The sequence below is a fragment of the Lepisosteus oculatus genome, chromosome 10 (genome assembly GCF_040954835.1).
Source record: "Lepisosteus oculatus isolate fLepOcu1 chromosome 10, fLepOcu1.hap2, whole genome shotgun sequence".
NCBI lineage: Eukaryota > Metazoa > Chordata > Actinopteri > Semionotiformes > Lepisosteidae > Lepisosteus > Lepisosteus oculatus.
In genome coordinates, this window is record NC_090705.1 from 31,540,399 (window position 1) to 31,561,463 (window position 21,065).

The 21,065-nt window shown below is 35.9% G+C and overlaps 1 protein-coding gene across 2 annotated transcripts in view; it reads left to right on the forward strand.

Annotated features, from left to right (window-relative positions):
* septin7 (septin-7) overlaps positions 1–21,065 on the forward strand; it is a 37,517-nt gene that overhangs the window by 11,894 nt on the left and 4,558 nt on the right. For both annotated transcript variants that reach the window (XM_015357451.2, XM_015357453.2), the window contains exons 3-10: positions 67–173; positions 11,713–11,813; positions 12,142–12,276; positions 13,594–13,711; positions 14,480–14,572; positions 15,186–15,282; positions 20,508–20,559; positions 20,683–20,808. In XM_015357451.2, coding sequence (XP_015212937.2) covers positions 67–173; positions 11,713–11,813; positions 12,142–12,276; positions 13,594–13,711; positions 14,480–14,572; positions 15,186–15,282; positions 20,508–20,559; positions 20,683–20,808 — 829 coding nt within the window. The remainder of the gene's footprint in view (positions 1–66; positions 174–11,712; positions 11,814–12,141; positions 12,277–13,593; positions 13,712–14,479; positions 14,573–15,185; positions 15,283–20,507; positions 20,560–20,682; positions 20,809–21,065) is intronic.

Below are 21,065 nucleotides of genomic sequence, written 5' to 3' on the forward strand. Positions count from 1 at the left end.
ATTTAAAAGTTTGAAGGGAAACAAGATGTCTTAGAATAATCCTGATTTTGTTTGTTTCTCTTTAAGGTGAATCTGGGCTTGGAAAGTCAACATTGATCAACTCCCTGTTTCTGACAGACTTGTATTCTCCAGAGTACCCTGGACCTTCCCACAGAATTAAAAAGACTGTTCAGGTAAATCTCTGCTACTGCTTTACACCAAAGTATCTGTATGTGGATCTGAATAAACATTTAAACAAAAGCAGAATGACATAAGACTATCATGATTTTTACACGGGCTTCAAGTAAACATAGTAACTGCTTTTTATCTTAAATATATTAATGGAATAATTTATTTTGAAAATACCCAGTTCTGTTTTACCTGTTGAGGCTGATGAGATTGAAATTCGGAGTCTCATCAACATATGTCAGTCCATATCCATTTAATAAAATGCCAAATTGTGTAGGCCTTCACTATAAGGTCCTGCACTGAGAATTTCAACACAAAAGACCCGGAACAAATTGAATGCGGTGTATCACTGGATGCCAGATCTGTGGTTTTCCTTATGTGCAGACATACTTATTTGATCCTTCAACTTACACAGTTTGTGAAAACATACTTTGATTGCCAGTAAAACTGTCCCATTCACTAACTAGAAAATAGTCACCAGTGTCTTTTGTTTGAAGTGGAAAGCAGTAATTAATTTTAAAATTAAATTGTTTGTAAAGTTTTGAAAAACTGTTTTAAATTAGCTTTGCAACCGTATCAGCTCGAATAAACTGTTCCTAAACCTCCCTGTCACTGTCGGCTGTGCTACTACACGGACACATTTGTAGGACTGAAAACCTTCGACATGAACTGTGACCAAGAAATGTTTTTGAACATAACTAAAAAATAAATGTACTTTTAAAATAGCCCAGTTCAGAATTTGCTGCTTTTCTTTTTTAGAATAAAAATGGACGTTGTTCAGTTTTTTGCCTTTCAAAATGAAGTTATCATTGCCTCATATGATAGCAAGACATGGATGATGTGCCAGTCAGAAAGAGCAGCTAGTGTCTTGTGGTTAGAGAGGCGATTGGAATCGTCTGTTAGATGTGTTGAGTTGTGATGATGGGAGCAAAAAAAAAAGAACTTTAAACAAAAACACCGGGGCCTTACCCTCTTATACATCAAGGGAGGTGCATTTAATTTCTGCTTTTTATTCACTTCTTTCATTTTTGCTGCTTTGTTCACTTTGAGTAAATTTAGTTTTTTGTACTTTTCCATTTTGAAAGCTCATTTCTGCTTTTGGAAATGTTTGCTGCCACAGAGAACCTGTACTGCAAAACTTGTCTCCAGATGTCTTTGTAAAAGGCAAGATTAAGCTCGTTAAAACTGTCATTTAAATGGTTACAGCTAGGCTTGCTGCATGTCAAGAGTTCTTACTTGTTTTTTGCACAAAGTATGTTGTGTTCTTCTTAAAGGACTACAACAAATTTGAACCTGATAACTCAAACACGTAAATATTTTGTATTTAAATCTGTTGAATCTGTACCACAGCGGTAACACATTAACTTGCAGATTGAATGCATTGAGAAAAGGGCTTGAGTTAAAAAATCACCCCTTTTTAATGACGGTTTATTGAGTCGCACAGACGACAGTCCTTCCATTTGATTAGTAGATCTGAGGTATTTTTAGAATTAAGTCATTTTTTGTGAAGAAAAACTTAATCAAAAGCTATCACTTGATATGATATCAACAGGTGCTAGTTGTTGTAAGAACATCAAACAGTCCTATGTTAAAGGTAACCATTGAGGAGTTGCACTACTACAGTTATATCTATAGGACATGATCACAGTAGTCCATTGTCCATCTTCACACACACTTACTCTTGATCTGGTTCTTCTGGCAGTTTATGTACTTTCATGCAAGCACAGTGACAGTATTACTGTTGGGGACCAAAATTTGGGATTGATTTGTGATTTACAGATACACTGATATTTTCCTTACTTTTCCAATATTGTCTCCTGAAGTTCAGTATCCTTCAACCTGAAATCTGTCTCTTGGAGATGTTTTTGGTGAAGTGGAAAACTCATCAGCTGCTCCCACTTGTGTGACTATCACTACCTCTGTATATAAATCAATCAGCCTTGCCAGATATGTTTCTTTACTGCAGATTGTGGAAACATTTCTGCTTCCAAGAATTTCTAACTGCTGACAGAAGAGGATTTGGGGTTTGATTGACTTCATGCCCAGTAGCAGCGGTATGCATGGCCAAAAGGAAGAATGGATTACTGTAAACATTTTTTTGTATGCGCCTTTCTGTGCTTTAAAGATATTGTTGGCCCATTGGATCATAGTGGTTTCCTGCTGAGTGTTTCGGATGATTATCATTTTAATATACTATTGGCTGTGTTTGTCTGGTTCATTAGCAAACTAGTGTGTGTATCCAGTTTATGAAAGCTTATTTTTCCAGTTTTGGGCGGTAATTAAAATGGTCTAAAAACAGTTTCCAGTCCATTTCCTCTTCTCAATTTAGTTTTGACACATGCTCACAATTGCTCTTTTCTGTATGGCTGAAAGTGTTGGATACTGTGTTTCACAGGCTAGATGTTGGGGTGGAGAAAAATATGCAGCATTAAAAGTAACCCAACTAATGTTGTTTATACTGTATTCAAGCCAAGCTTTGGAGCCTGTATATTGTCCTCAAGCCGTTAAAGTTCTTGGTTATTAGACAGATACAGGAAAGGATCATGCTTTATAAAATTATAGAACAAGCCACAGAGTCCAATTTAAAAAAAAGTACACTGAATTGCCAACACGGGTATAAAATGAAATTGAGGGTAAAATAAGTTCTACAACAAAAGGACCTTGAAGAATCAAGTGAAATGTATCCAGAGCAATAACAGGAAAATTCTGGACAATGAGAAAGAATTGTACTCATTACTTCACTAGTGTTCAGTAAGATAGAAATACACTACATTCCTCAAGACTGCAGAACCAGGTTAAGTATTAAATAGTGTTAACATAGAAGAGAGAGACTTACCTAGGATACTAGAAATACCCAAGATAATTTTCCAGGGGTCTGATGGTATCCTATTAATTGGGCTTCAACTGGGTGTTTTTAAAAGCTATTGAAGCAACTCTTCCAACAGTCACTGCAGACAGGATAACTATACTTGGACTGGAGATTTGCTAATGTAGTGTCCATTAGTTAAGAGGTAAAGAGTGTCAAATCCTTACCAAGTAATTATAGATCAAGAAGTCTGACTTCTATTACATGTACCTTTATGGGAATAATTAGAACTCAATGTCAGGATCATCTGTAGGGAAATAAGAGCCTAGGACACACCTTAGATTTACAAGGTATAGGGCTTAACTACTGTAACTTTAAGTTCTTGAACAAGCAGCAATGGGAATTAATACATGTAGAGAATATCATAAGGTATACAGCTAGTTCTCAGTTTAAGTGTTTATAATTTGAGCAGTTTCTTAATTTAGGACAAATTAGTTTGTCACTTTAACATGCTTGATAGCAATTGGAAAACAGGAAACTTGATTGAGTGGTTGATGCATCTATGGACTATTGATTCGTTTATTTTTTATAAAGTTCACCTTCTAACAGTTCTGCCTTCACATTTTACATGACCTTAATCAGCATTAACACATATTTAGTTATATAAGGCCTTTTATAAGCTGTTTAAATGTCTTGCGCAAATATCTGTATTTTTTAGCAATTCAGATCTTTCATGAGAAGTGAACTCCAGAACACACCCTAGCACTTTTATAGCATTCTTCTGTGGAATGAGTTTTGAATTCATGCTTTTTTTAAATACACAGCATTTTTCAGGAATGCTTCCAACATATAAATCGAGCACTACCTGTATTTCGATTTTCAGAAAGCTTTTGGTAAAGTCCCTCATATACGATTCTCAAATTATATACAGTAGGCATTTAGAGAAATGTGTGTTTGGATTGGACGTTGGTTGATGGGTTAAAACTCAAATTGCGGTGATATAATTAATGGAGTACTACAAATGTTTATACTAGGACCACTGTTCTTGCTAGTTTAGACAGTGATCTAGATTCTGTTATAGGTTTGATAAGAGTCAAGTTTGTAGATGATCCCAGAAAACACTGAGGATCAGCAAATACTGTTTGAAGCAAGAAATTAAATTAAAAAAGATTTAGCTAAAATTCAAGACTGGGCAAACACCTGGTAGTTGACATAATATCCAGAGGAACTGAAGATTGCATACCAATAGCAATAACAAACTATAAATGCAAAATGTGAAATGCATGAATCTCGAAGTGGCTAATTAACAGAAAAGGATGCATCTCGCCAATGTGGGAAAGCAATAGAAAAAGCAAATTGAAAAGATAGAATTGGGCACAATTTAAATTTAAAAATTGCCCAACATGCTTCTAAGATTTCCTTCATGTTACAGTGATCAAAACTACTAATGCTGTACTCTGAATAAGATTGTTCATCTAGGATCAGACCAGGAAAGAGAAACAAGGTACATTTTGTAGTTTAAAGAATTTCCTACACTACTGAAAATATTCTCACTGCTAAGAATACACTGTAGTAGAATTTCCTACTACGCTGACAGGCTGAAAAGACCGGACCCGTTTAGTCTTGAAAACCGTGCACCAGGAGGCCATTCAAGGGCATTGACAGTCAATCCACTGGTCTTTTTCGACAGTGAAACATGAACCAGAGGTCACAAGTGTAAACTAAATGAAAGTGCATTTAAAACTACGAACAGGAGGCTCTTCTTTACACAAGAGGGTAGCTGAAGTAAAGAACAAACTACACAGCCATGATATGGAAGACTAAGCCCTGTCTTCTTTCAAGAAATGACCGGATGATCATCTTGGATCAAGCTACTTGATCTTGGCTACTACCAAATGTGATGGAACCATTCTTAAGACCATAGACAAAATACAGTGCAGTACAGTTGGTACAGTTGGCAGCTGTCTGAGAGGATAAAAGGTGTTGGTTTTGGTCTAGTTAGGGCTTTGAAGTTTGTAGTAGGAAAGATGTAAGCAATCCATCTTTCTTTTATTACTGGTAAAGTTATTCTGACCCCAGTTGGTCTTGACTGACTTTTCTTAAATACTCACTTCAGTCATATTGGAAGTACCACATCCTGTTAAAACTCCCTGCCTCCCTTTGTTTTTGAATGCTGTTTTCAATCACTTAAAAGCTCCATCCATTAACTTTTCTGTACAAAGTAGATTAAATAGAAAATTGGAACTTCCTCGAAATTAAGACTCGGTGCTCAGGCGGTACGGTAGCAGTGCTGGCTTTTGGATGAGGCAGACGTTGAGTTAAAATAGATTGTCTGCCTTGGATTTTATTTAATGCGCTACAGAAAAGTGCTTTATCTTCCCAGAATGCATGGTTTTATTTGAATGCCGCCAGTGGTGACTACTTTAATTGCTAGTTGTGTAAGGGTGTTACCCTAATGCCTGTTTCATACTTCCTGAATAATATCAGATTAGCATGATTTTTCACTGGTGTCTGTCCACCCCTGTCACATTATGGGTTTTCACAAATGGCTTTGGGAAGTAAGAAACAGGCATCCAAGTTACACCATTGTGGAGTTAATTAAAGCATTATTCTTTCACACTGGGCCTTTTATTTGGGCAGTTGATTTGGTTTTAGAAAATCTCTGACTGTGCTCTCAGCTCTTAAAGCCATATTTCTGTGTCTCGGGCTTCTTGAGAAATGCAGGGAGCAAAAGGTTAAATGTATAATTGCAGACAATCCCATGGAAAATTGATGTGTGATCTTCATTGCATGCAACCTGTTTTTACAACAAATATTAAAATTCCCTGTCAATGTGTTTCCCTAACAAGGAAATATATACACTACAATAATGTAATAAAGTTTACTGTAGGTGAAGATTGAGCCAGGGATCCACTATAGGATATATTCAGTGATCTAACAGGCTTCCTGGGGTATGAAACCATGCTATAAAGTTCATATACAAACAAGAAAGTTCCATGGTCTAAATAAGTCATTGATTGTATATAAATTATATAATAAGATGTACTGGGACTATTTGTCAGAATTTCTTATCGTAGTGGTGAATTAGTTTTCATTTGACTGTTAAAGCTCTTTTCATTTTGAATGGTCTCAGTGCTGTACAATAACACTGAAGTTGAACTTCAAATTTCTGGTTTCACAACATAGTTACTTGATGGGACAGCCTTATACTGTACGTGTTTTTACTTGCACTTCAGGTCAGAGCTACCTCATTTTCCACTTACTGCATGAGTCTAATTAGTAATTTGCGTAAGAAACCGGGTCCAGTAGGTACTGTACATATTCTAGTTTCACATTTATTCAGGATTAAGTGATTAAAAAGCTTTCAAACATTCTTTCTGTTGAGCTGTAGTCAAGCCAGGTGTTCAGCATAAATTACGTCTTCGGTTTTATGTGGGGAGTAGTAGTAATGTTTATTTATTAAAAGTCCATGCAATCTAGTATCATCTTAGGCTTTTAAATGTGCTTATTTATTTTGTGAAGATTTATAGTATTTAGAGAAAGAGCTGTAAAAGGTTTCCACTACTACAGGTTTGTAAGTTTTTAAAAAGCATTAATTGTATAATTGAATCTCTCTTTGCAGTTTATGTATCCCTGAATGTTTTGAAATAGCTTGGAAGGTTTAAAGTTATACTGTTCAGATTTACATTACATTAAAGGCCTTTAGAAAATTTTAAGAGGTCATGATATTCTGTGGCAATGAACTCAGGTGCAAAGGCCTTCTAAGGAAGACTAGTCCTCCTAGCTGTTTTAGGAGTTCATAATTCTTTTAATTGTGGTCATCACTGATTGTTTTCAGAGTATATTTTAAAAGCTCTGCCAATAAAAGCAAGAATTGATAGCAAAAATGATGTAAAAACTGCGCTTTGGTATATTGTAGAAAATTATAATAAAGGCCAATATGTTGTCGAGAAATTAATGCATTTCCTGCTGTGAGGATGATAATTGCATTGCAGTTTCAAGAAAAAAATAAAGTAGTGTTTTCTTAACTCGGAAAATATGAGCAGATATGTAATGTAAAAACTGAGCAGATTACTATAATGTTCTACTGTCACATTTAGAAACTAAATCTGATTTTATTTTAGGTTTAACCTGCTTGGAGCAGTACACACTTTGCATCAATCATGTTAACACCATTCTAATTATAATGTGATATACAGTATTATAGGATCAGTGTAGGAGTCCCTGTGTTAACTGTGTTTTCCAAGTGTCAGATTCCATGCACATTAGTATGCTGAAATACTATAGCAAATCACCATAACTCACTGCCATTTATTTTGCAATGAACATGGGGCAGACAGTAACATTGTGACAGGAAAAAACTGTCAGCTTTACTTTTTTTTTTTCTTGGAATCCTAGGCAATTGTGAATTATAAAGATCAGTCTGTTGAGGAAAACTAGGACCCATTTTATTTTGACCGGCATAAGTTTGTTGTATTTTGGGGGGTGGGGGCGGGTAGGGTTGTGGCCTCTTCATGAATCTGTCCTTAAAAGCAGCCGTGCAATACGAAAGGTCACATGAATGAGGAATTAATGCCGGAATGTTTGGATTCCTGAATGTGCTCTGCGCTGTCCATGTCACAGTAACTGCAGACAGTATAAGTGAGAGAATTTAACCACAAGCAGCACCAGGTGTTGCTGAACGTGTGCCGTCATGCACAGCCATAAAATGATTTGTATGCATTCCGTTGTATAAGACATTAAGTGAGTTTCTTTTTCACACTGACGATTTACAGCCAGAATATTGGATTTCGCACCTTTTGCCTTTGTAATTGGCTTTAGCTCGTCAATTTTGAACATTTTGGGGAAAAAATGGTTCAATGCTTGTGGAATTTGAATGGATTTACCTTGCTCATTATCTTGTCTGAGAAGACTGCTAAGCACTTTTTCTTAATGGTTTTAAGGGTTAAACTGCAGTGTTGTCTAATATTTGTCAATTTACATGTTATACAGTTCTTAACATCCAGTATAGTGTATAAAAGAGCTTGCTGAACCATTGATCTTTGACAAAAATGTTCTTTTACTTTGTTTTTCTTAGTCTATAATACAAAAGAATAAAATGTCCGGCTGGGGGTGGTAATGCAAAAAGCAGTAGCAGATGTTTTACTTTTATTCTGAGTTCCCGGTCTCGGGAATAAGCATCTCTCTACAATAACAGCTGTCTTCCCCTGAGAAAACTGGGCCTCTGAGTTCAGAACAAGCCCATAGCCTGCGAAAATAAAAACATGAGCCACCCGGTTTGACCACCGTGTGATGAAATTCTGGCGTTTCACTGGCAGCTGTGTAGAAGGTGCTCAGCCTGGCCAGCTCAGTGTATACAGCACAGTAACATTTGTCTACTGTATGTAAGCTGAATCAACTCGCTGATGTTGTTTGCTGTCCATTTTTAAATGTTTCTAACCTGTTTGAAATTATAGCTATTTAATAACTAAAAACCATCAACTTTTTATCATTTACATCTGTTTCTTGGAAATTATAACTACAATGGGGAGCTCCTCCATTTTCAAAAGCACCCAGTAATCTTGTCACAACACAAGGGAGAGCATTTCTGTCAAGTCAGGCAAGGAGCGTACAGGTGTTCTGCCACAAGCTCCTGCAACTAGAGCCTTCCTCGTAAACAGAGCAGAATGGATAGTGAAGTCCTAGCTTGGGTTGATTTGAAATATAGGATACTGGTACATTTCCAAAATTCAAGATTTAGGTGGGTTTTTTTTATTCCTTAATTTTGTTTTTCCCTGAAACCTATAGAGCCACCATCAAATGACACTGGGATGATTGTCACAATCAGGTGACAATAGGATAATGATTTACTGTGGTAAAGTTGTTATATCACTCTTGAGAAGCTTTGTTAGGTTGCTTAATTGCTAAAAAACGTGGTACTTTTTTTTGCTTCAGGGCTTTATTCAAATATTGCTGGCTCTCAGAACATTCTATCTGGTGGTCAAGAGTATTAAAATATTTTTACATTCTAAGTCAAAACAGCACATAGAAAAATGTAATGCATGCAGCACTGGGATTCACATAAAACATTATCTTTTCATAGTTCTAAGAATAAAACACATTTTTTTATTTTTAGAGTTTAGTGTCTATGAATTCGGTGAAAAAATATCTAGACCCTTCCTGAAGGAAATGACCAAATAATGCATGCATGTCTTCTTAAACTTGATATTCAAAGTTTGAGTGCTCAGACACTGTAAATGTTGGGGAAAACTAAAAAAAAATACCGTTGATTGCATCGTTGCATTGCAAGTATTCAGACCTCTGAATTCCTACACCAGAGAGTTCAGGATTTCTGAGAGCCAGCAACACTAATTTGAATGTGATGGTGGTTTGGCTGTTGTAGCACTCCCTTGCAGTAATGGAGGGAGGCATCTGGCTAAAATACCAGCAATTCTATAAACTGTGCATTGTTCAGCAAACTCAATGGCATATCAACAAGTTTATCGAAGTCTGTACTTAGTTAAATGTATTGATACATATTCATTTGCATATTCTCACTGCATCTGTCTAGACAGAAGACTAAAATCTGTAGCACTAAGCACCACACATATACGAGTAGAAACATCAATGATTGCCAAATTACACAAGCTGTTAAGGTTAGAACATGACACAGCATTTAAAAGTTATGAAATTGCATGTTTCTTAATAAAGTTAAAGTGCCTTGCAAAAGTATTCAGACCCCTCCTATGGCGACAGTAGCTTTCAAGTCTTTCCACAGATTCTGTCACAGAAACGGGGTGTTTCTCGAAAAGAGTAGGGGTGTAACCCCGGCGTCCTGACCGAATTTCCCACTGGCCCAGTACCAATCATGGCCTCCTAATAATCCCCATCTGTGAATCGGCTTCATCACTCTGTTCTCCTCCCCACTGATAGCTGATGTGTGGTGAGTGTTCTGTTGCACTATGGCTGCCGTCAAATCATCCAGGTGGGGCTGCACATTGGTGGTGGTGGTGGTGGGGAGTCCCCATTACCCGTAAGGTGCTTTGAGTGGGGTGTCCAGAAAAGTGCTATATAAGTGTAAGATATTATTATTATTATTATTATTATTATTATTATTATTATTCTTGATAGAATTCAAGTCAGGGCTTTGAAATGGGCACTCAGAGGCATTCACTTTATTCTTAAGTCACTCCAGTTAAGCTTTGGCTAAAAAGGTGCTTTTTTGTCCCATTTCACATCTGAAGCAGGTTTTCGTCTAAGCCGGTTTTGCAGAACTTTGCTCCCAGTTGCAGTACTTTGTGTTCCCAGTCCTGACAAGCTTCCCAGTCCCTGCTGATGAGAAGCAGAACTCTTACATAACATTGCCACCACTGTGCTTGTCAGTAGAGATGCTGTTAACTGAGTAATGCACTTTGTTTGGTTTGTGTCAGATGTAATGTTTTAGCATTTACACTATAAAGTTCAATTGTTTTTGTTATGACCATTATGTTTTGTTGTAAACACCATTTGGATATTTTTCCAGTTCCATAAATGCCTCCTATGTGGAGTGATCAGGATACATGTTGACCTCTGTATATTTTTACCCCTTTCAGCCACTGGGCAGCCTATTTCAAAGTTACCATTGACTTCACAATAACATCCCCAACAAGGTTCCTTTTGCTCAGTTTGGAGAGTCTGCCTGGTATAGGTAGACTGGATGGCTTCTGCTTCTTAATGATCTGTTTCACCATGCTCAAAGTGATATTAAGCAACTTTGAAAGATTTTCATAACCTACTGATTTGCACCTTTAAACAAGATTATCCTTGCCTTATTTGGAAAGCTCTTTGGTTGTCGTGGCTGAATCATTGCTTGAAATTCCCTACCTGACTGAGAGACCTTACAGAGATGTATTGTTAACCACCATTATTGCACGTAGACTGAGGCCATTAAACTAATTGCGTGGCTCGTTAAGGTAATTCTGTGCACTTACATTACTTTAGATGTTCCTCAACAAAAGGTTTGAATGCTTAAGCAATCATGATTGCCAACTTTCAAGCAGCTCAGCGTGAAAACTGGAAGGGTTTGAATATTTTTGCAGTGCACTGTATAACTTAACATAAATGTCTGGATTTTCACAACTTATTTTAAAATTAAAATGTTGCACTTTTGAACTTGCTTTGAAATGCTAAAACTCCTTTATAATCCGTTTTTCTGTATAGGTCTTAGCCCTCTATTTGTGTGATAAAAAATGAACAAAATCATGTTTGCACTATTAGTGCAGTAAGTGTGTTTCCAGAAAATAAGGAGAACTGATACAAATTCCCTGTCTCTAGACATTTGATATTCAGTTTGTATTCCTTATCACACTTCCATGTAGTGGAACGGTGGTATTGTGCTGGGTCAGACAAGCCATTACATTTATGACAAAATACAGGGTTTTGAGACAATGAGAGCAATGTGTCGTCTGACCTGTGTTCACTAACCCTTTGAAAATCATCTTTGTGCGAACGGCTGCACTCCCAGCTTGGCGGGTTTCATCACACTGAATCCTGCCTCAGACTTGTACCTCACATGTTGTGGCAAATACTCCCAGCCCATCACCATACGCTCTTCTGTTCAGCCATTGAATTCCCCACTTGGCAGGTATCATTTCTAGTTCACTCTCAAGTCACTGACCATGTAAAAGTGGGTAAGGGCAATGCCTGGAAAGCTTCAAAACTGCTGGCACTTTCTAGTTATAAGACCGTTTCTAAACGTGGTTGTTTTTTTTCCCCTCTAGGTTGAACAGTCCAAGGTTTTAATAAAAGAAGGCGGAGTCCAGTTGCTTCTTACAATAGTAGATACACCTGGATTTGGAGATGCTGTCGACAACAGTAACTGGTAAGGCCATGCATGCAAGCAAAATGTGCTGCATTTAACACATCCATTCAAACTGCAAGAGCAGTATTGAGAGGTGTAAAATATTTGGCTTGCTTAACAGCTGTTGGCAAAATTAGATCCTTTAAACAGTTAAACTGCTACTATTGTGAACTAATTATGATTTACCTTTCTTCAGCCTTGCATTGTTCTACACTTGTTCCTCTATTATCTGTTTTCATGTTTTAACTGCTCTGCTCACGTCAGCCTTATGTTTTTTTAAAGCCCTTTTTTGTTCATTTTTTTCCCTGTAAATTAAAATAAACAGATGACAATGTATGTCTTGTTGCAGCTGGCAGCCGGTCATTGATCACATCGATAGCAAGTTTGAGGATTATCTCAATGCAGAGTCTCGTGTGAACAGACGCCAGATGCCAGACAACAGAGTGCATTGCTGTTTGTACTTCATTGCACCTTCAGGTCATGGGTTAGTATGGCGTGTTTTTGTTCTTTCTGTGTTCATGTAGTACTGATTTTATTGCCTTGGTGATGAATGTCAAAGAGGGAAGTGTTCTGCAGAAAGTTCCATGACATAATGAAGCATTTCTAGTTGAAAGTCTGTTACACCTTTAAAATAGGTGTGATCAGCTGATGTGTTTTTAGTTTTTCTGAATGTTGGACTTGACAGTTGTCTTTATTATCCTTGGTTTATCGGACATGCTTACTCTGGTTTGTATATCATGCATAATATTTAGTTTTAAATGTTATAAAAATAAAATATGTGCACAACTCATCTGTTATACCATAAAAACCAAAATTATTTAAGGATAAAAAATCCTTAAATTGAATTAAAAACTAAGGCACTTTGACGTTCAAGTATAGACTTGCTAATAAAGTACAAAGCTATTTTTATTTGTAATTGATTTGATTATCAAATTCATTGTCAACCATTTTGTACATCCAATCAATATTTATAGTGTAGTGTTATGTATTTTGCATTGCAAAGGTTATTGCATAGGAGTTTCCAAATGGTTTGACTCCCAGTCAGAGGCACATAAAGAAAACTGCTAGCTATTTGCTAAGAGATGACAAGACAGCTCTGTTGGACATTGTTTGTGTAACAATTACCCCTTCAGTCTGTCTGATATCTGTAATCATTAAATGCCAATTGTAATATATCTTGTTGAAGTTTACCATTTCTTATCTGTTTGGCTATTTATTTGAGAAGACACATTTGTTTTATTTGACACTTAAAATGTTGTACAACAAGCATTTACTATCCAGCAGAAGAATGTGAAACAAAGATCTTGACTTTGACCTAAGAGTTTGTTTCACAAAAACACAGTTTTGAGATTTTACTGGATCCTACTCAAGCTGCTCCTTCAGAGCTTTGCTTCTTGGATATCGTTCTGCAATGTAGGAAAGCATGTACTTAAGGTTATGGGAAAAGTATAGATGTTTTTCTGTTTTGTCAATATTATTCACGCCTTGTCAAAAAAAATGCAAAAATTCGCAAGTAGGGATCCCCTGTTCGCAACATGTCTAGCCGTAGATTGGGCAAATCTGATGCCAAATTGAAAGTCATAATTTTGTGTGATCTTTGATAACCGAATATTGCCGTGCACTCTAAAGTACATATTCTTTGCAAAGGTGGAAGGCTCAGGTGGCCAAAATGTTGGATTTTAACATCCCTGTGGTTTTATACATCATCTTATGGAGAACTAGCCTAATAATAAACCTCCTGCTGTTTTTCTAGTTAAATGATATTGTATACGGAATTCAAACAATCTGGTTTCTTTTGCAGGCTAAAACCTTTGGATATCGAGTTCATGAAACGGTTACATGAAAAAGTGAATATAATCCCCCTCATTGCCAAAGCTGATACACTCACACCAGAGGAATGCCAACAGTTTAAGAAACAGGTGAGAATGGAGAACCTTGGCAATACTTATGGCTTTTACATATTTTTTTCTATGTGTATTTTAGGCAGTCAAGTAGCTGATTCTTTGAAACAGATCTTAATCCATTTGCTTCCTGTACAGAGAACAAACTAACCTGTTGCAGTTTCTTCATTGTGTGATTATTTGCTAGGTTTATGAACAGCAATGCCTTCTGTCAGCTTCTTGAAAACACAGTAAGATTCTAGTCTAGTACCGATTACATATATCTTCACTTCACTGCCTTTATGCTGGAAACGTTGATGGCAAACCTCTGCATGTTTCTGTTCTTGAACATGCTGCTGTTCAAAATTGTTTTCAGCAGAGGGTGTAACATTAAGAAAATTACAGTTTGAGTGATTTTAGACATAAAGATGTTTTCAACGCTTTTAGTACTGTAGATTACAACTGGTAATTTAAAAATACTTAACAGTAAGAAAAGCTAAGTTGATAACAGGGCCAGCAAAAACAGAATAGCCGTGGTGATTTCAATAAACAGCAGTTAGACTGAATGTGAAGTAGCTGACAAACCAGAAAAAGCAGTTCCTTGGAATACAGGTTTGCAATGTTTAAAATATTAATTAAAGTCTGCTGAATGTTTCTTTGTGATGACATTTGTTTTACACGTGTATACAAGGTAGTGAGGTCTGTTTAAAAAAACTCTTTACATGTGCATCTGATAGTCATTGGAGTTTTCCAGAGTCATTGCATTATTTTAATACATTTTACCCTCCCATCTCATTTCTCTGCTAGATAATGAGAGAAATTCAAGAGCACAAAATTAAAATCTATGAGTTTCCAGAGACGGATGACGAAGAGGAGAACAAGTTAGTTAAAAAGATCAAGGTAAAGTTGTTGTTTTTTTAGCTGGCTAAAATAAAGAGCTGAGCCAAGTGGTTTCCATTGCTGTCAGTGAGAGTGAAGTTGAATGAAGACAAGCAAACATGTGATCCATCACATCACAGTTCCACAGCCATGTTTCATACAGATTATTTGAATACAGCACTATTGTGTCAGTAAGATGTGCCTGACCTTGAAGCTGTTAGTTTATGTTGGTCAATGCAGCCATTTAAACCAAAACCACAGGAGACCTTTACTGCTACAAATTCTTTTTCCTTAGTATTTTACTTCAGACTGTATAGTGCCATACGCTGGCATGACACAGCTGTAATTTGCAGCTATTGGTGTTTTTCTTTCAGAGTGTTTTTTAAGTGCAGGAAATACCAGGGATGTAAAAGAATTCAAAACATTTCCAAATATATTTCTGAAAATGGTTCTTTGATGACTAGTTTGGCTTTCTGTTCAGAATTAAGATTCGATTAATATTAGCGCGCAATGAGAATGTAACCGATCTCTGTTTGTTCTGATCTACTTAATGTGCTAAATGGCTTTCTAGCAAATTATAGGTTTAAAGATCAGGAAGTACAGGTGGTATTACCCCTTCATCATGTCTCCACAGGACCGTTTACCACTGGCAGTAGTAGGCAGCAATACTATAATAGAAGTCAATGGAAAACGAGTGCGAGGAAGACAGTATCCATGGGGAGTTGCTGAAGGTAGGGCAACAAAATTTGAAAATGCGAGTCTTCTATTTTAGTTGTCGACTAATGTACTTTTTCTTTAAAACAGCTGTTTCAAACATTCAAACATAAAATTCTGATTATTCAGGATGAAATTGGGTTTACACTGACTATATTTACTGCATGTATATATTGCATGTATATATTGTTCAACCTAAGGCTTGGTGGGATTTTGCAAAAGAAGCATTGCATTTGCTTTACCTGATTCTTATGTTAGCAAGTGGCATTCATGCGTTTAAGATTTACTGATTCATTTTTGAGGTTATTATTCCAATAATAAGGTGTCCTTTTGCATATTTCATCCCATATTTTTATCTTCTATAAAACCTCAGTGCATATTCAGTCTGTTTCCCAGCGTGGAATTCTCATCAGTTTGCCTTATTCAGTAGAGATGTACATGTGGTTTATGTTATTCAAACCACATTTTCCAGCCCCATCTTGTGAATCTTCATAAAAGGTTTACTTCTATAACCAGACGTCAGTCTCTGTAGCAGAATCAATTTAAATACACACAACTCCCTTCAATTTTTATAACTGTATCGTAATAGATAACTTTCTGAATACTCCCCTTTCTATATCAGATTTGCCATTAACAGTGGTTTTTATAGAAAAGGTTTGGTTTTCATGGGGAATTTAAGGAGGAACTATAATTGTTACTTTAAATTAGGAGAGCTTCTTCCAAATAAAAGACTGTCTGATCTGTTATTTAACTTTTCCAATGCAAAATCACACAGAGAGATAACCTTTACAGGATTATGTTGTTATAATAATTCTTGTAGCATCTCTTTTCTTTATTATATGCACATAACTAGGGGTAATATTTGGGATATGTATATAAGCATTCCTCAGTTACAAACATTATAAATTGTTGCACAAATACAAAATTGAATTGCATTTCATTTCAGACATTGATTACTCTCAATCGAATGTTACTGATAATAACTTTCAATTCAATAGACCATAAAAAACATTGAATGTCAAAAAAGCATCCCTAGTATGAATTCACTTTTAATCCCCTTGTATTTTCCATAGACTTGTGGTTAAGTCCGTTCTTAAAGACAAATGGAAAAAAAAAGAATTGTGATCTTTAAGGTTTTTTCCTATTAACAGGAGACCAAAACTATTGTTAATTTTAAAACCTTCACAGGATGTGACTGTGCTTTGAAGTATATATCAGACAGGAAGCTTGCATAGTGCTGACATAAAAACAGGCTGTGACAAACTAGAAAGAGAAAAATGGCGGGTGGCAAAATTCTCAGATTTTCTGCCACAGTTCTGTTTTCACATTAATTTGGTGAATGACCAATACTGTAGATTCCCTTTCTTTCATCTCTAGAAGATACTGTGATAATTCCAAATATTCATTGAGCTTGTATCTTTGCAGAGAGTGGTATCAAGTCCATTTTAAGTTTGTAACTGTAACTATGTAAATCTCATTGTGGGATATTGCCCTCGAATGTACATTACAGTGGTAATGTTATTCCCATATTAATAATCAAATCTATAACATTATAACTACCTCACTTAAAGAGATTTTTGTCTCATTAATATCCCTCATTTATTTTAGAATTCAGTTTCATACAGTTTGATGCTAAAGATAGTAAAGTAGCCTTCATACTGTCTTTATTGAAGAAAAGTTGCCAAACTGTAGTTATTAGTCTTTATTCTGCTGTTAGAGCAGTATATTTTTCCTAGTATTTTGACAACAATTGAATATTCTTTTTGATTTCTGTAGTGCGTTCCACGGTCTCAGCATGACCTATTTAATCAGTTTTCCACTCTTCTTTAATCAAGCCTTTAAACTATTTTGATTTCTTTCTAATGCTTTATTTATATTAAATTTCTGTTACTCATATGGTCCTTAGTTAAGTGGCTTTCTCTTCACCCGTCTGAAGAGCCAGTAAGCACCTTATGATTTCTCTGATGGTCTCTGATGGAAGTGGCTGTAAGCTAAGACCGTTCTGAAACTGTCTGGATATAATTCTCATTTGTATTCAGGGTTATGAAAACATGCAAAATAAAGGCTCTCTCTATCTTTCCATGTGACTGATTAAGAAACAGAGCTGATGCATTTTCTGCAGCACATTTTAAAGCTGAATAAACAAAGCCAACATTGCAATCATGTTGTGAATGGGGTTCTGTATCATGCTGAGTTCTGTTGTCATTATAAAGTTACATGTAGCAGGGAGCCTGCATTTTACAATTAACATGGGCACAAATTGAGATGTTGTCCCTGGCCTGTAGTCTGTAGTTATTTATTTTTAATAATGAATAAACATTAAAAAAGAAGAAGAAAATATCTATAAAATAATGTATATTATATAATATTTTATATAATATTATATATTATATATTATATATTATATATACAATATAATATATAATATTTTATGTCTTGCAATATTTAATGCCATTTATTTGAATGATCATACTTTATTTGAGAAACAGTGGTGATGTACTGTCCAACAAATTAGACCTTTAACTTTATATAACAATAAGGTGCAATTATAAATCTTTAAAAAACCACAACCAAACCTGATCAAGTTTTTATGTATAGTAAGCTTTTTTTACTGTAATACTTTGTTTGTTTAAGTACAAGGGTTTTTTTCTTAGTTTTGTGGAATCTGACATTCATCTTGAGATAAAGGCTGTCCCCCAGATGTCAAGGTATTTTGCCTTTAGATGCGACAGGCTCGGAATTCTTCAGACATGACCAAACATTCCTTCATTCATGAAAAAAACGTACATTTTCTTCTAAGGAATATTGGTTATTCTTCCATCCATTTCTGTGTTTCATCTGAAAATACCCCATATATCATACCACACATATACTGTCTTTCCTGACTCATACAGCATAAAAGGACTCTTTAAAAATACAAACATAAGCATATATTCCAGGTTTAGATGACAAATATGGGGTTGAGATGGTTGTTCTAAAAGATAACATTACTGATTTCTTTTGTTTTAATACTTTTTCTGCATTTAGCTCACAGAGACTCTTTCCAATCAAAGAGAGTTTCTTTACTACTGACATTGAGTGTTGTTCATGCTTTTATTTTTTTTTACATTACTTTACTTTCATTTTTACTGAAGTCAGGTGCAGCACAAGACTGTCCTTGCAAATATTCAACATTTTCTAGATTTAGAATTTTTACAGTAACAGAATTACAGTTACACTTTCTATTATGTCTAATCGGTATTTAAAAAGTAACCCTGAATATAAACCTTAGTATAATTTGTAATTAACGGGAAAGTTTTAAATCCTCCTTTTGTATGTTTTTGTTATTAAGCACTAAAATTATGGACTGATTTTTGCAGTTTGCTTAGCTGGACAGAGCCTAGGTGCCATGGTTGAGTTATTGGCTATATAACACAACCTGGGCTTTGTCCACTGCTGTAGTATTCATAAATATTGGTGTTCCACTGAGTCTAATCTGAGGTCATTCTTCCATATTTCAAAAGAGTGACCTTGTCTCCCCCTGCAGGGTATTATAAGCATTGTTTTTATTAAATGCAGCACCCTGAGATGAACTTTGGGCTCTGGAATTCAGTCTAATTTTAATTGCTGTTATGCTGTTTTAGGATGGGTTGTGACATGCCTTATTTAGAACTGATAGCTATCAAAGAACAACGGTAAAAGTGAATTTTTGACATCCTTTAACTGTGCCTTTTCCTCTTTTTTTTCCCCAGTTTAAAACAATAAACCTATAATGAAAGCAAAGAAAAACAGCTGGCCTTGTTTTATCACAGTGCTGTTAGTGTTGTCAGGCCTCAAACTTAATTTATAGGTGATGCTGATCACTAATCCCCGGGCCTGTATAACTCGCATTTCAGTTCTGCCGTTTACATAAATATCCACCCATCTTTTGGCATGCAAACCTAATTTGTTCCGATTATTACCTTAAGAGTACTGTTTTATTAAAATCTGAAGAAATCTATTCCACAATTTTGATAATTACTCCATTTAACCTGGTACATCATGAAACTTGTTTATACAGTTTTATAGTATGCACAAAATGTTGAAAATGTACACAGCACAGTTAAATTCAAGGCAATACAAATGTCTTGCAACCACTTGTCTCTTTTTTCAGTCTTTTCTGTCACTTGAAGGTTTTTAGCCAAGGTTAATTATTTCCCTTGGTTCAAGGCAGGTAACACCTGAATCACTGGCAGTAGGGTTGAGGCTAGTGCTGTCATTTTAGTGAAAATTTCAATGAAAAAAAATCGTAAATATATCATTCAGATAGCAAGGTTTGACCATATGGTTGCCCATTTTTTCTTCCACCAGGGGTGGCATAGTGGCGCAGTGGTGAGCATTGCTGCCTTGCAGCGCTGGGGCCCTGGGTTCAATTTTAGACCTGGGGGTGCTCTGTGTGGAGTTTGTATGTTCTCCCCATGTTCACATAGGTTTCCTCCCACAACTCAACGACATACTGGTAGGTTAATTGGCTTCTGGGAAAATTGGCCCTGGTGTAAGTGTGTGCGTATTTGTCTGTGTGTGGCCTGTGATGGACTGGTGTCCCATCCAGAGTGTGTCCTGCCTCCCGCCCATGGCTCGCTGGGGTAGGCTGGATGGATGGAACACAATGTCCAGACATTGTGAACTCACTGTTAATTATACTAATTGATGATTGTTAATAACATTTTAAAGGGAGCATTTAGTTAAACTCCAAAATTCCAAAACTCTAGAAAATCATACTACACAATGGTTCTACGTAGTATTTCTGAAATTTATGGTGTGTTTGCCCTGCTTAAAGAAAATTTTAATTTCATTTTATCTGCCATCACAAATGAGTTTGGCGACCTTGGGTTATCATATCTGTCTAGGAAGAGTTAAGTCAGTATGCTACAGTTCTCTGTCTTCATCTGCACATAGATGAATAGACTTGAGTGTTAGTCTTCCTTCATGTGTACCAGGATCAGCAATGCAGAAATGCAAGTATACAGCCTGGTCACAAGGAGAAGAAATTATTCAGTTCCAGATGGTACAGAGATGCATCTATTCCCTTGAGGTAGCAAATCAGTGAGCTGTTCATTCTAAATTCTAAATAATACAGCTGGCAAATCAATTAACTTTTTCACCTTTTTTTAATTTTTTGGACTTATTTCAATGTATTCCTAATTTAAAGTAAACTTCTTTCAAATTTCACTGTTCAATAAATGTACTTGAAATCTGAACTTTTTAACTTTCTTGTTTGCAGTGGAAAACGGAGAGCATTGTGATTTCACAATTCTAAGAAACATGCTGATCAGGTAAGGAAATATAGATAATTAGAATTAACTGTTTATTATCAAATGTGTTGAAATGTATTTATCATTTTTATAATATTGTGAACTGTACTACATTTTAATTGGAAAATGTTTGCTCATTTTCAGAACTCACATGCAGGATCTGAAGGATGTTACCAATAATGTACACTATGAGAACTATAGAAGCAGGAAGTTGGCAGCTGTTACATACAACGGAGTAGATAACAACAAGAATAAGGGACAGCTCACCAAGTAAGTCTTTAATATTTAAGTATTTAAATTTATAATAGTGTATGTTGTGAAATTCTTTTTGCTCTGGGGATTTCCATTCCTGATAAAATAGTTATTAGATCTTTGATGTGACTTTAAAGGTCTGAACATTTCTGACTGAAATTAGTTGTGCAGGTGCAACAACTGTTGTCTTGCGAGATGAAAATATAAGAGTTATACTGTAAATACCCCGTTCACCAGACTTGAGCCCCTTGAATGGTGTGTGAAATGAGTAGAGA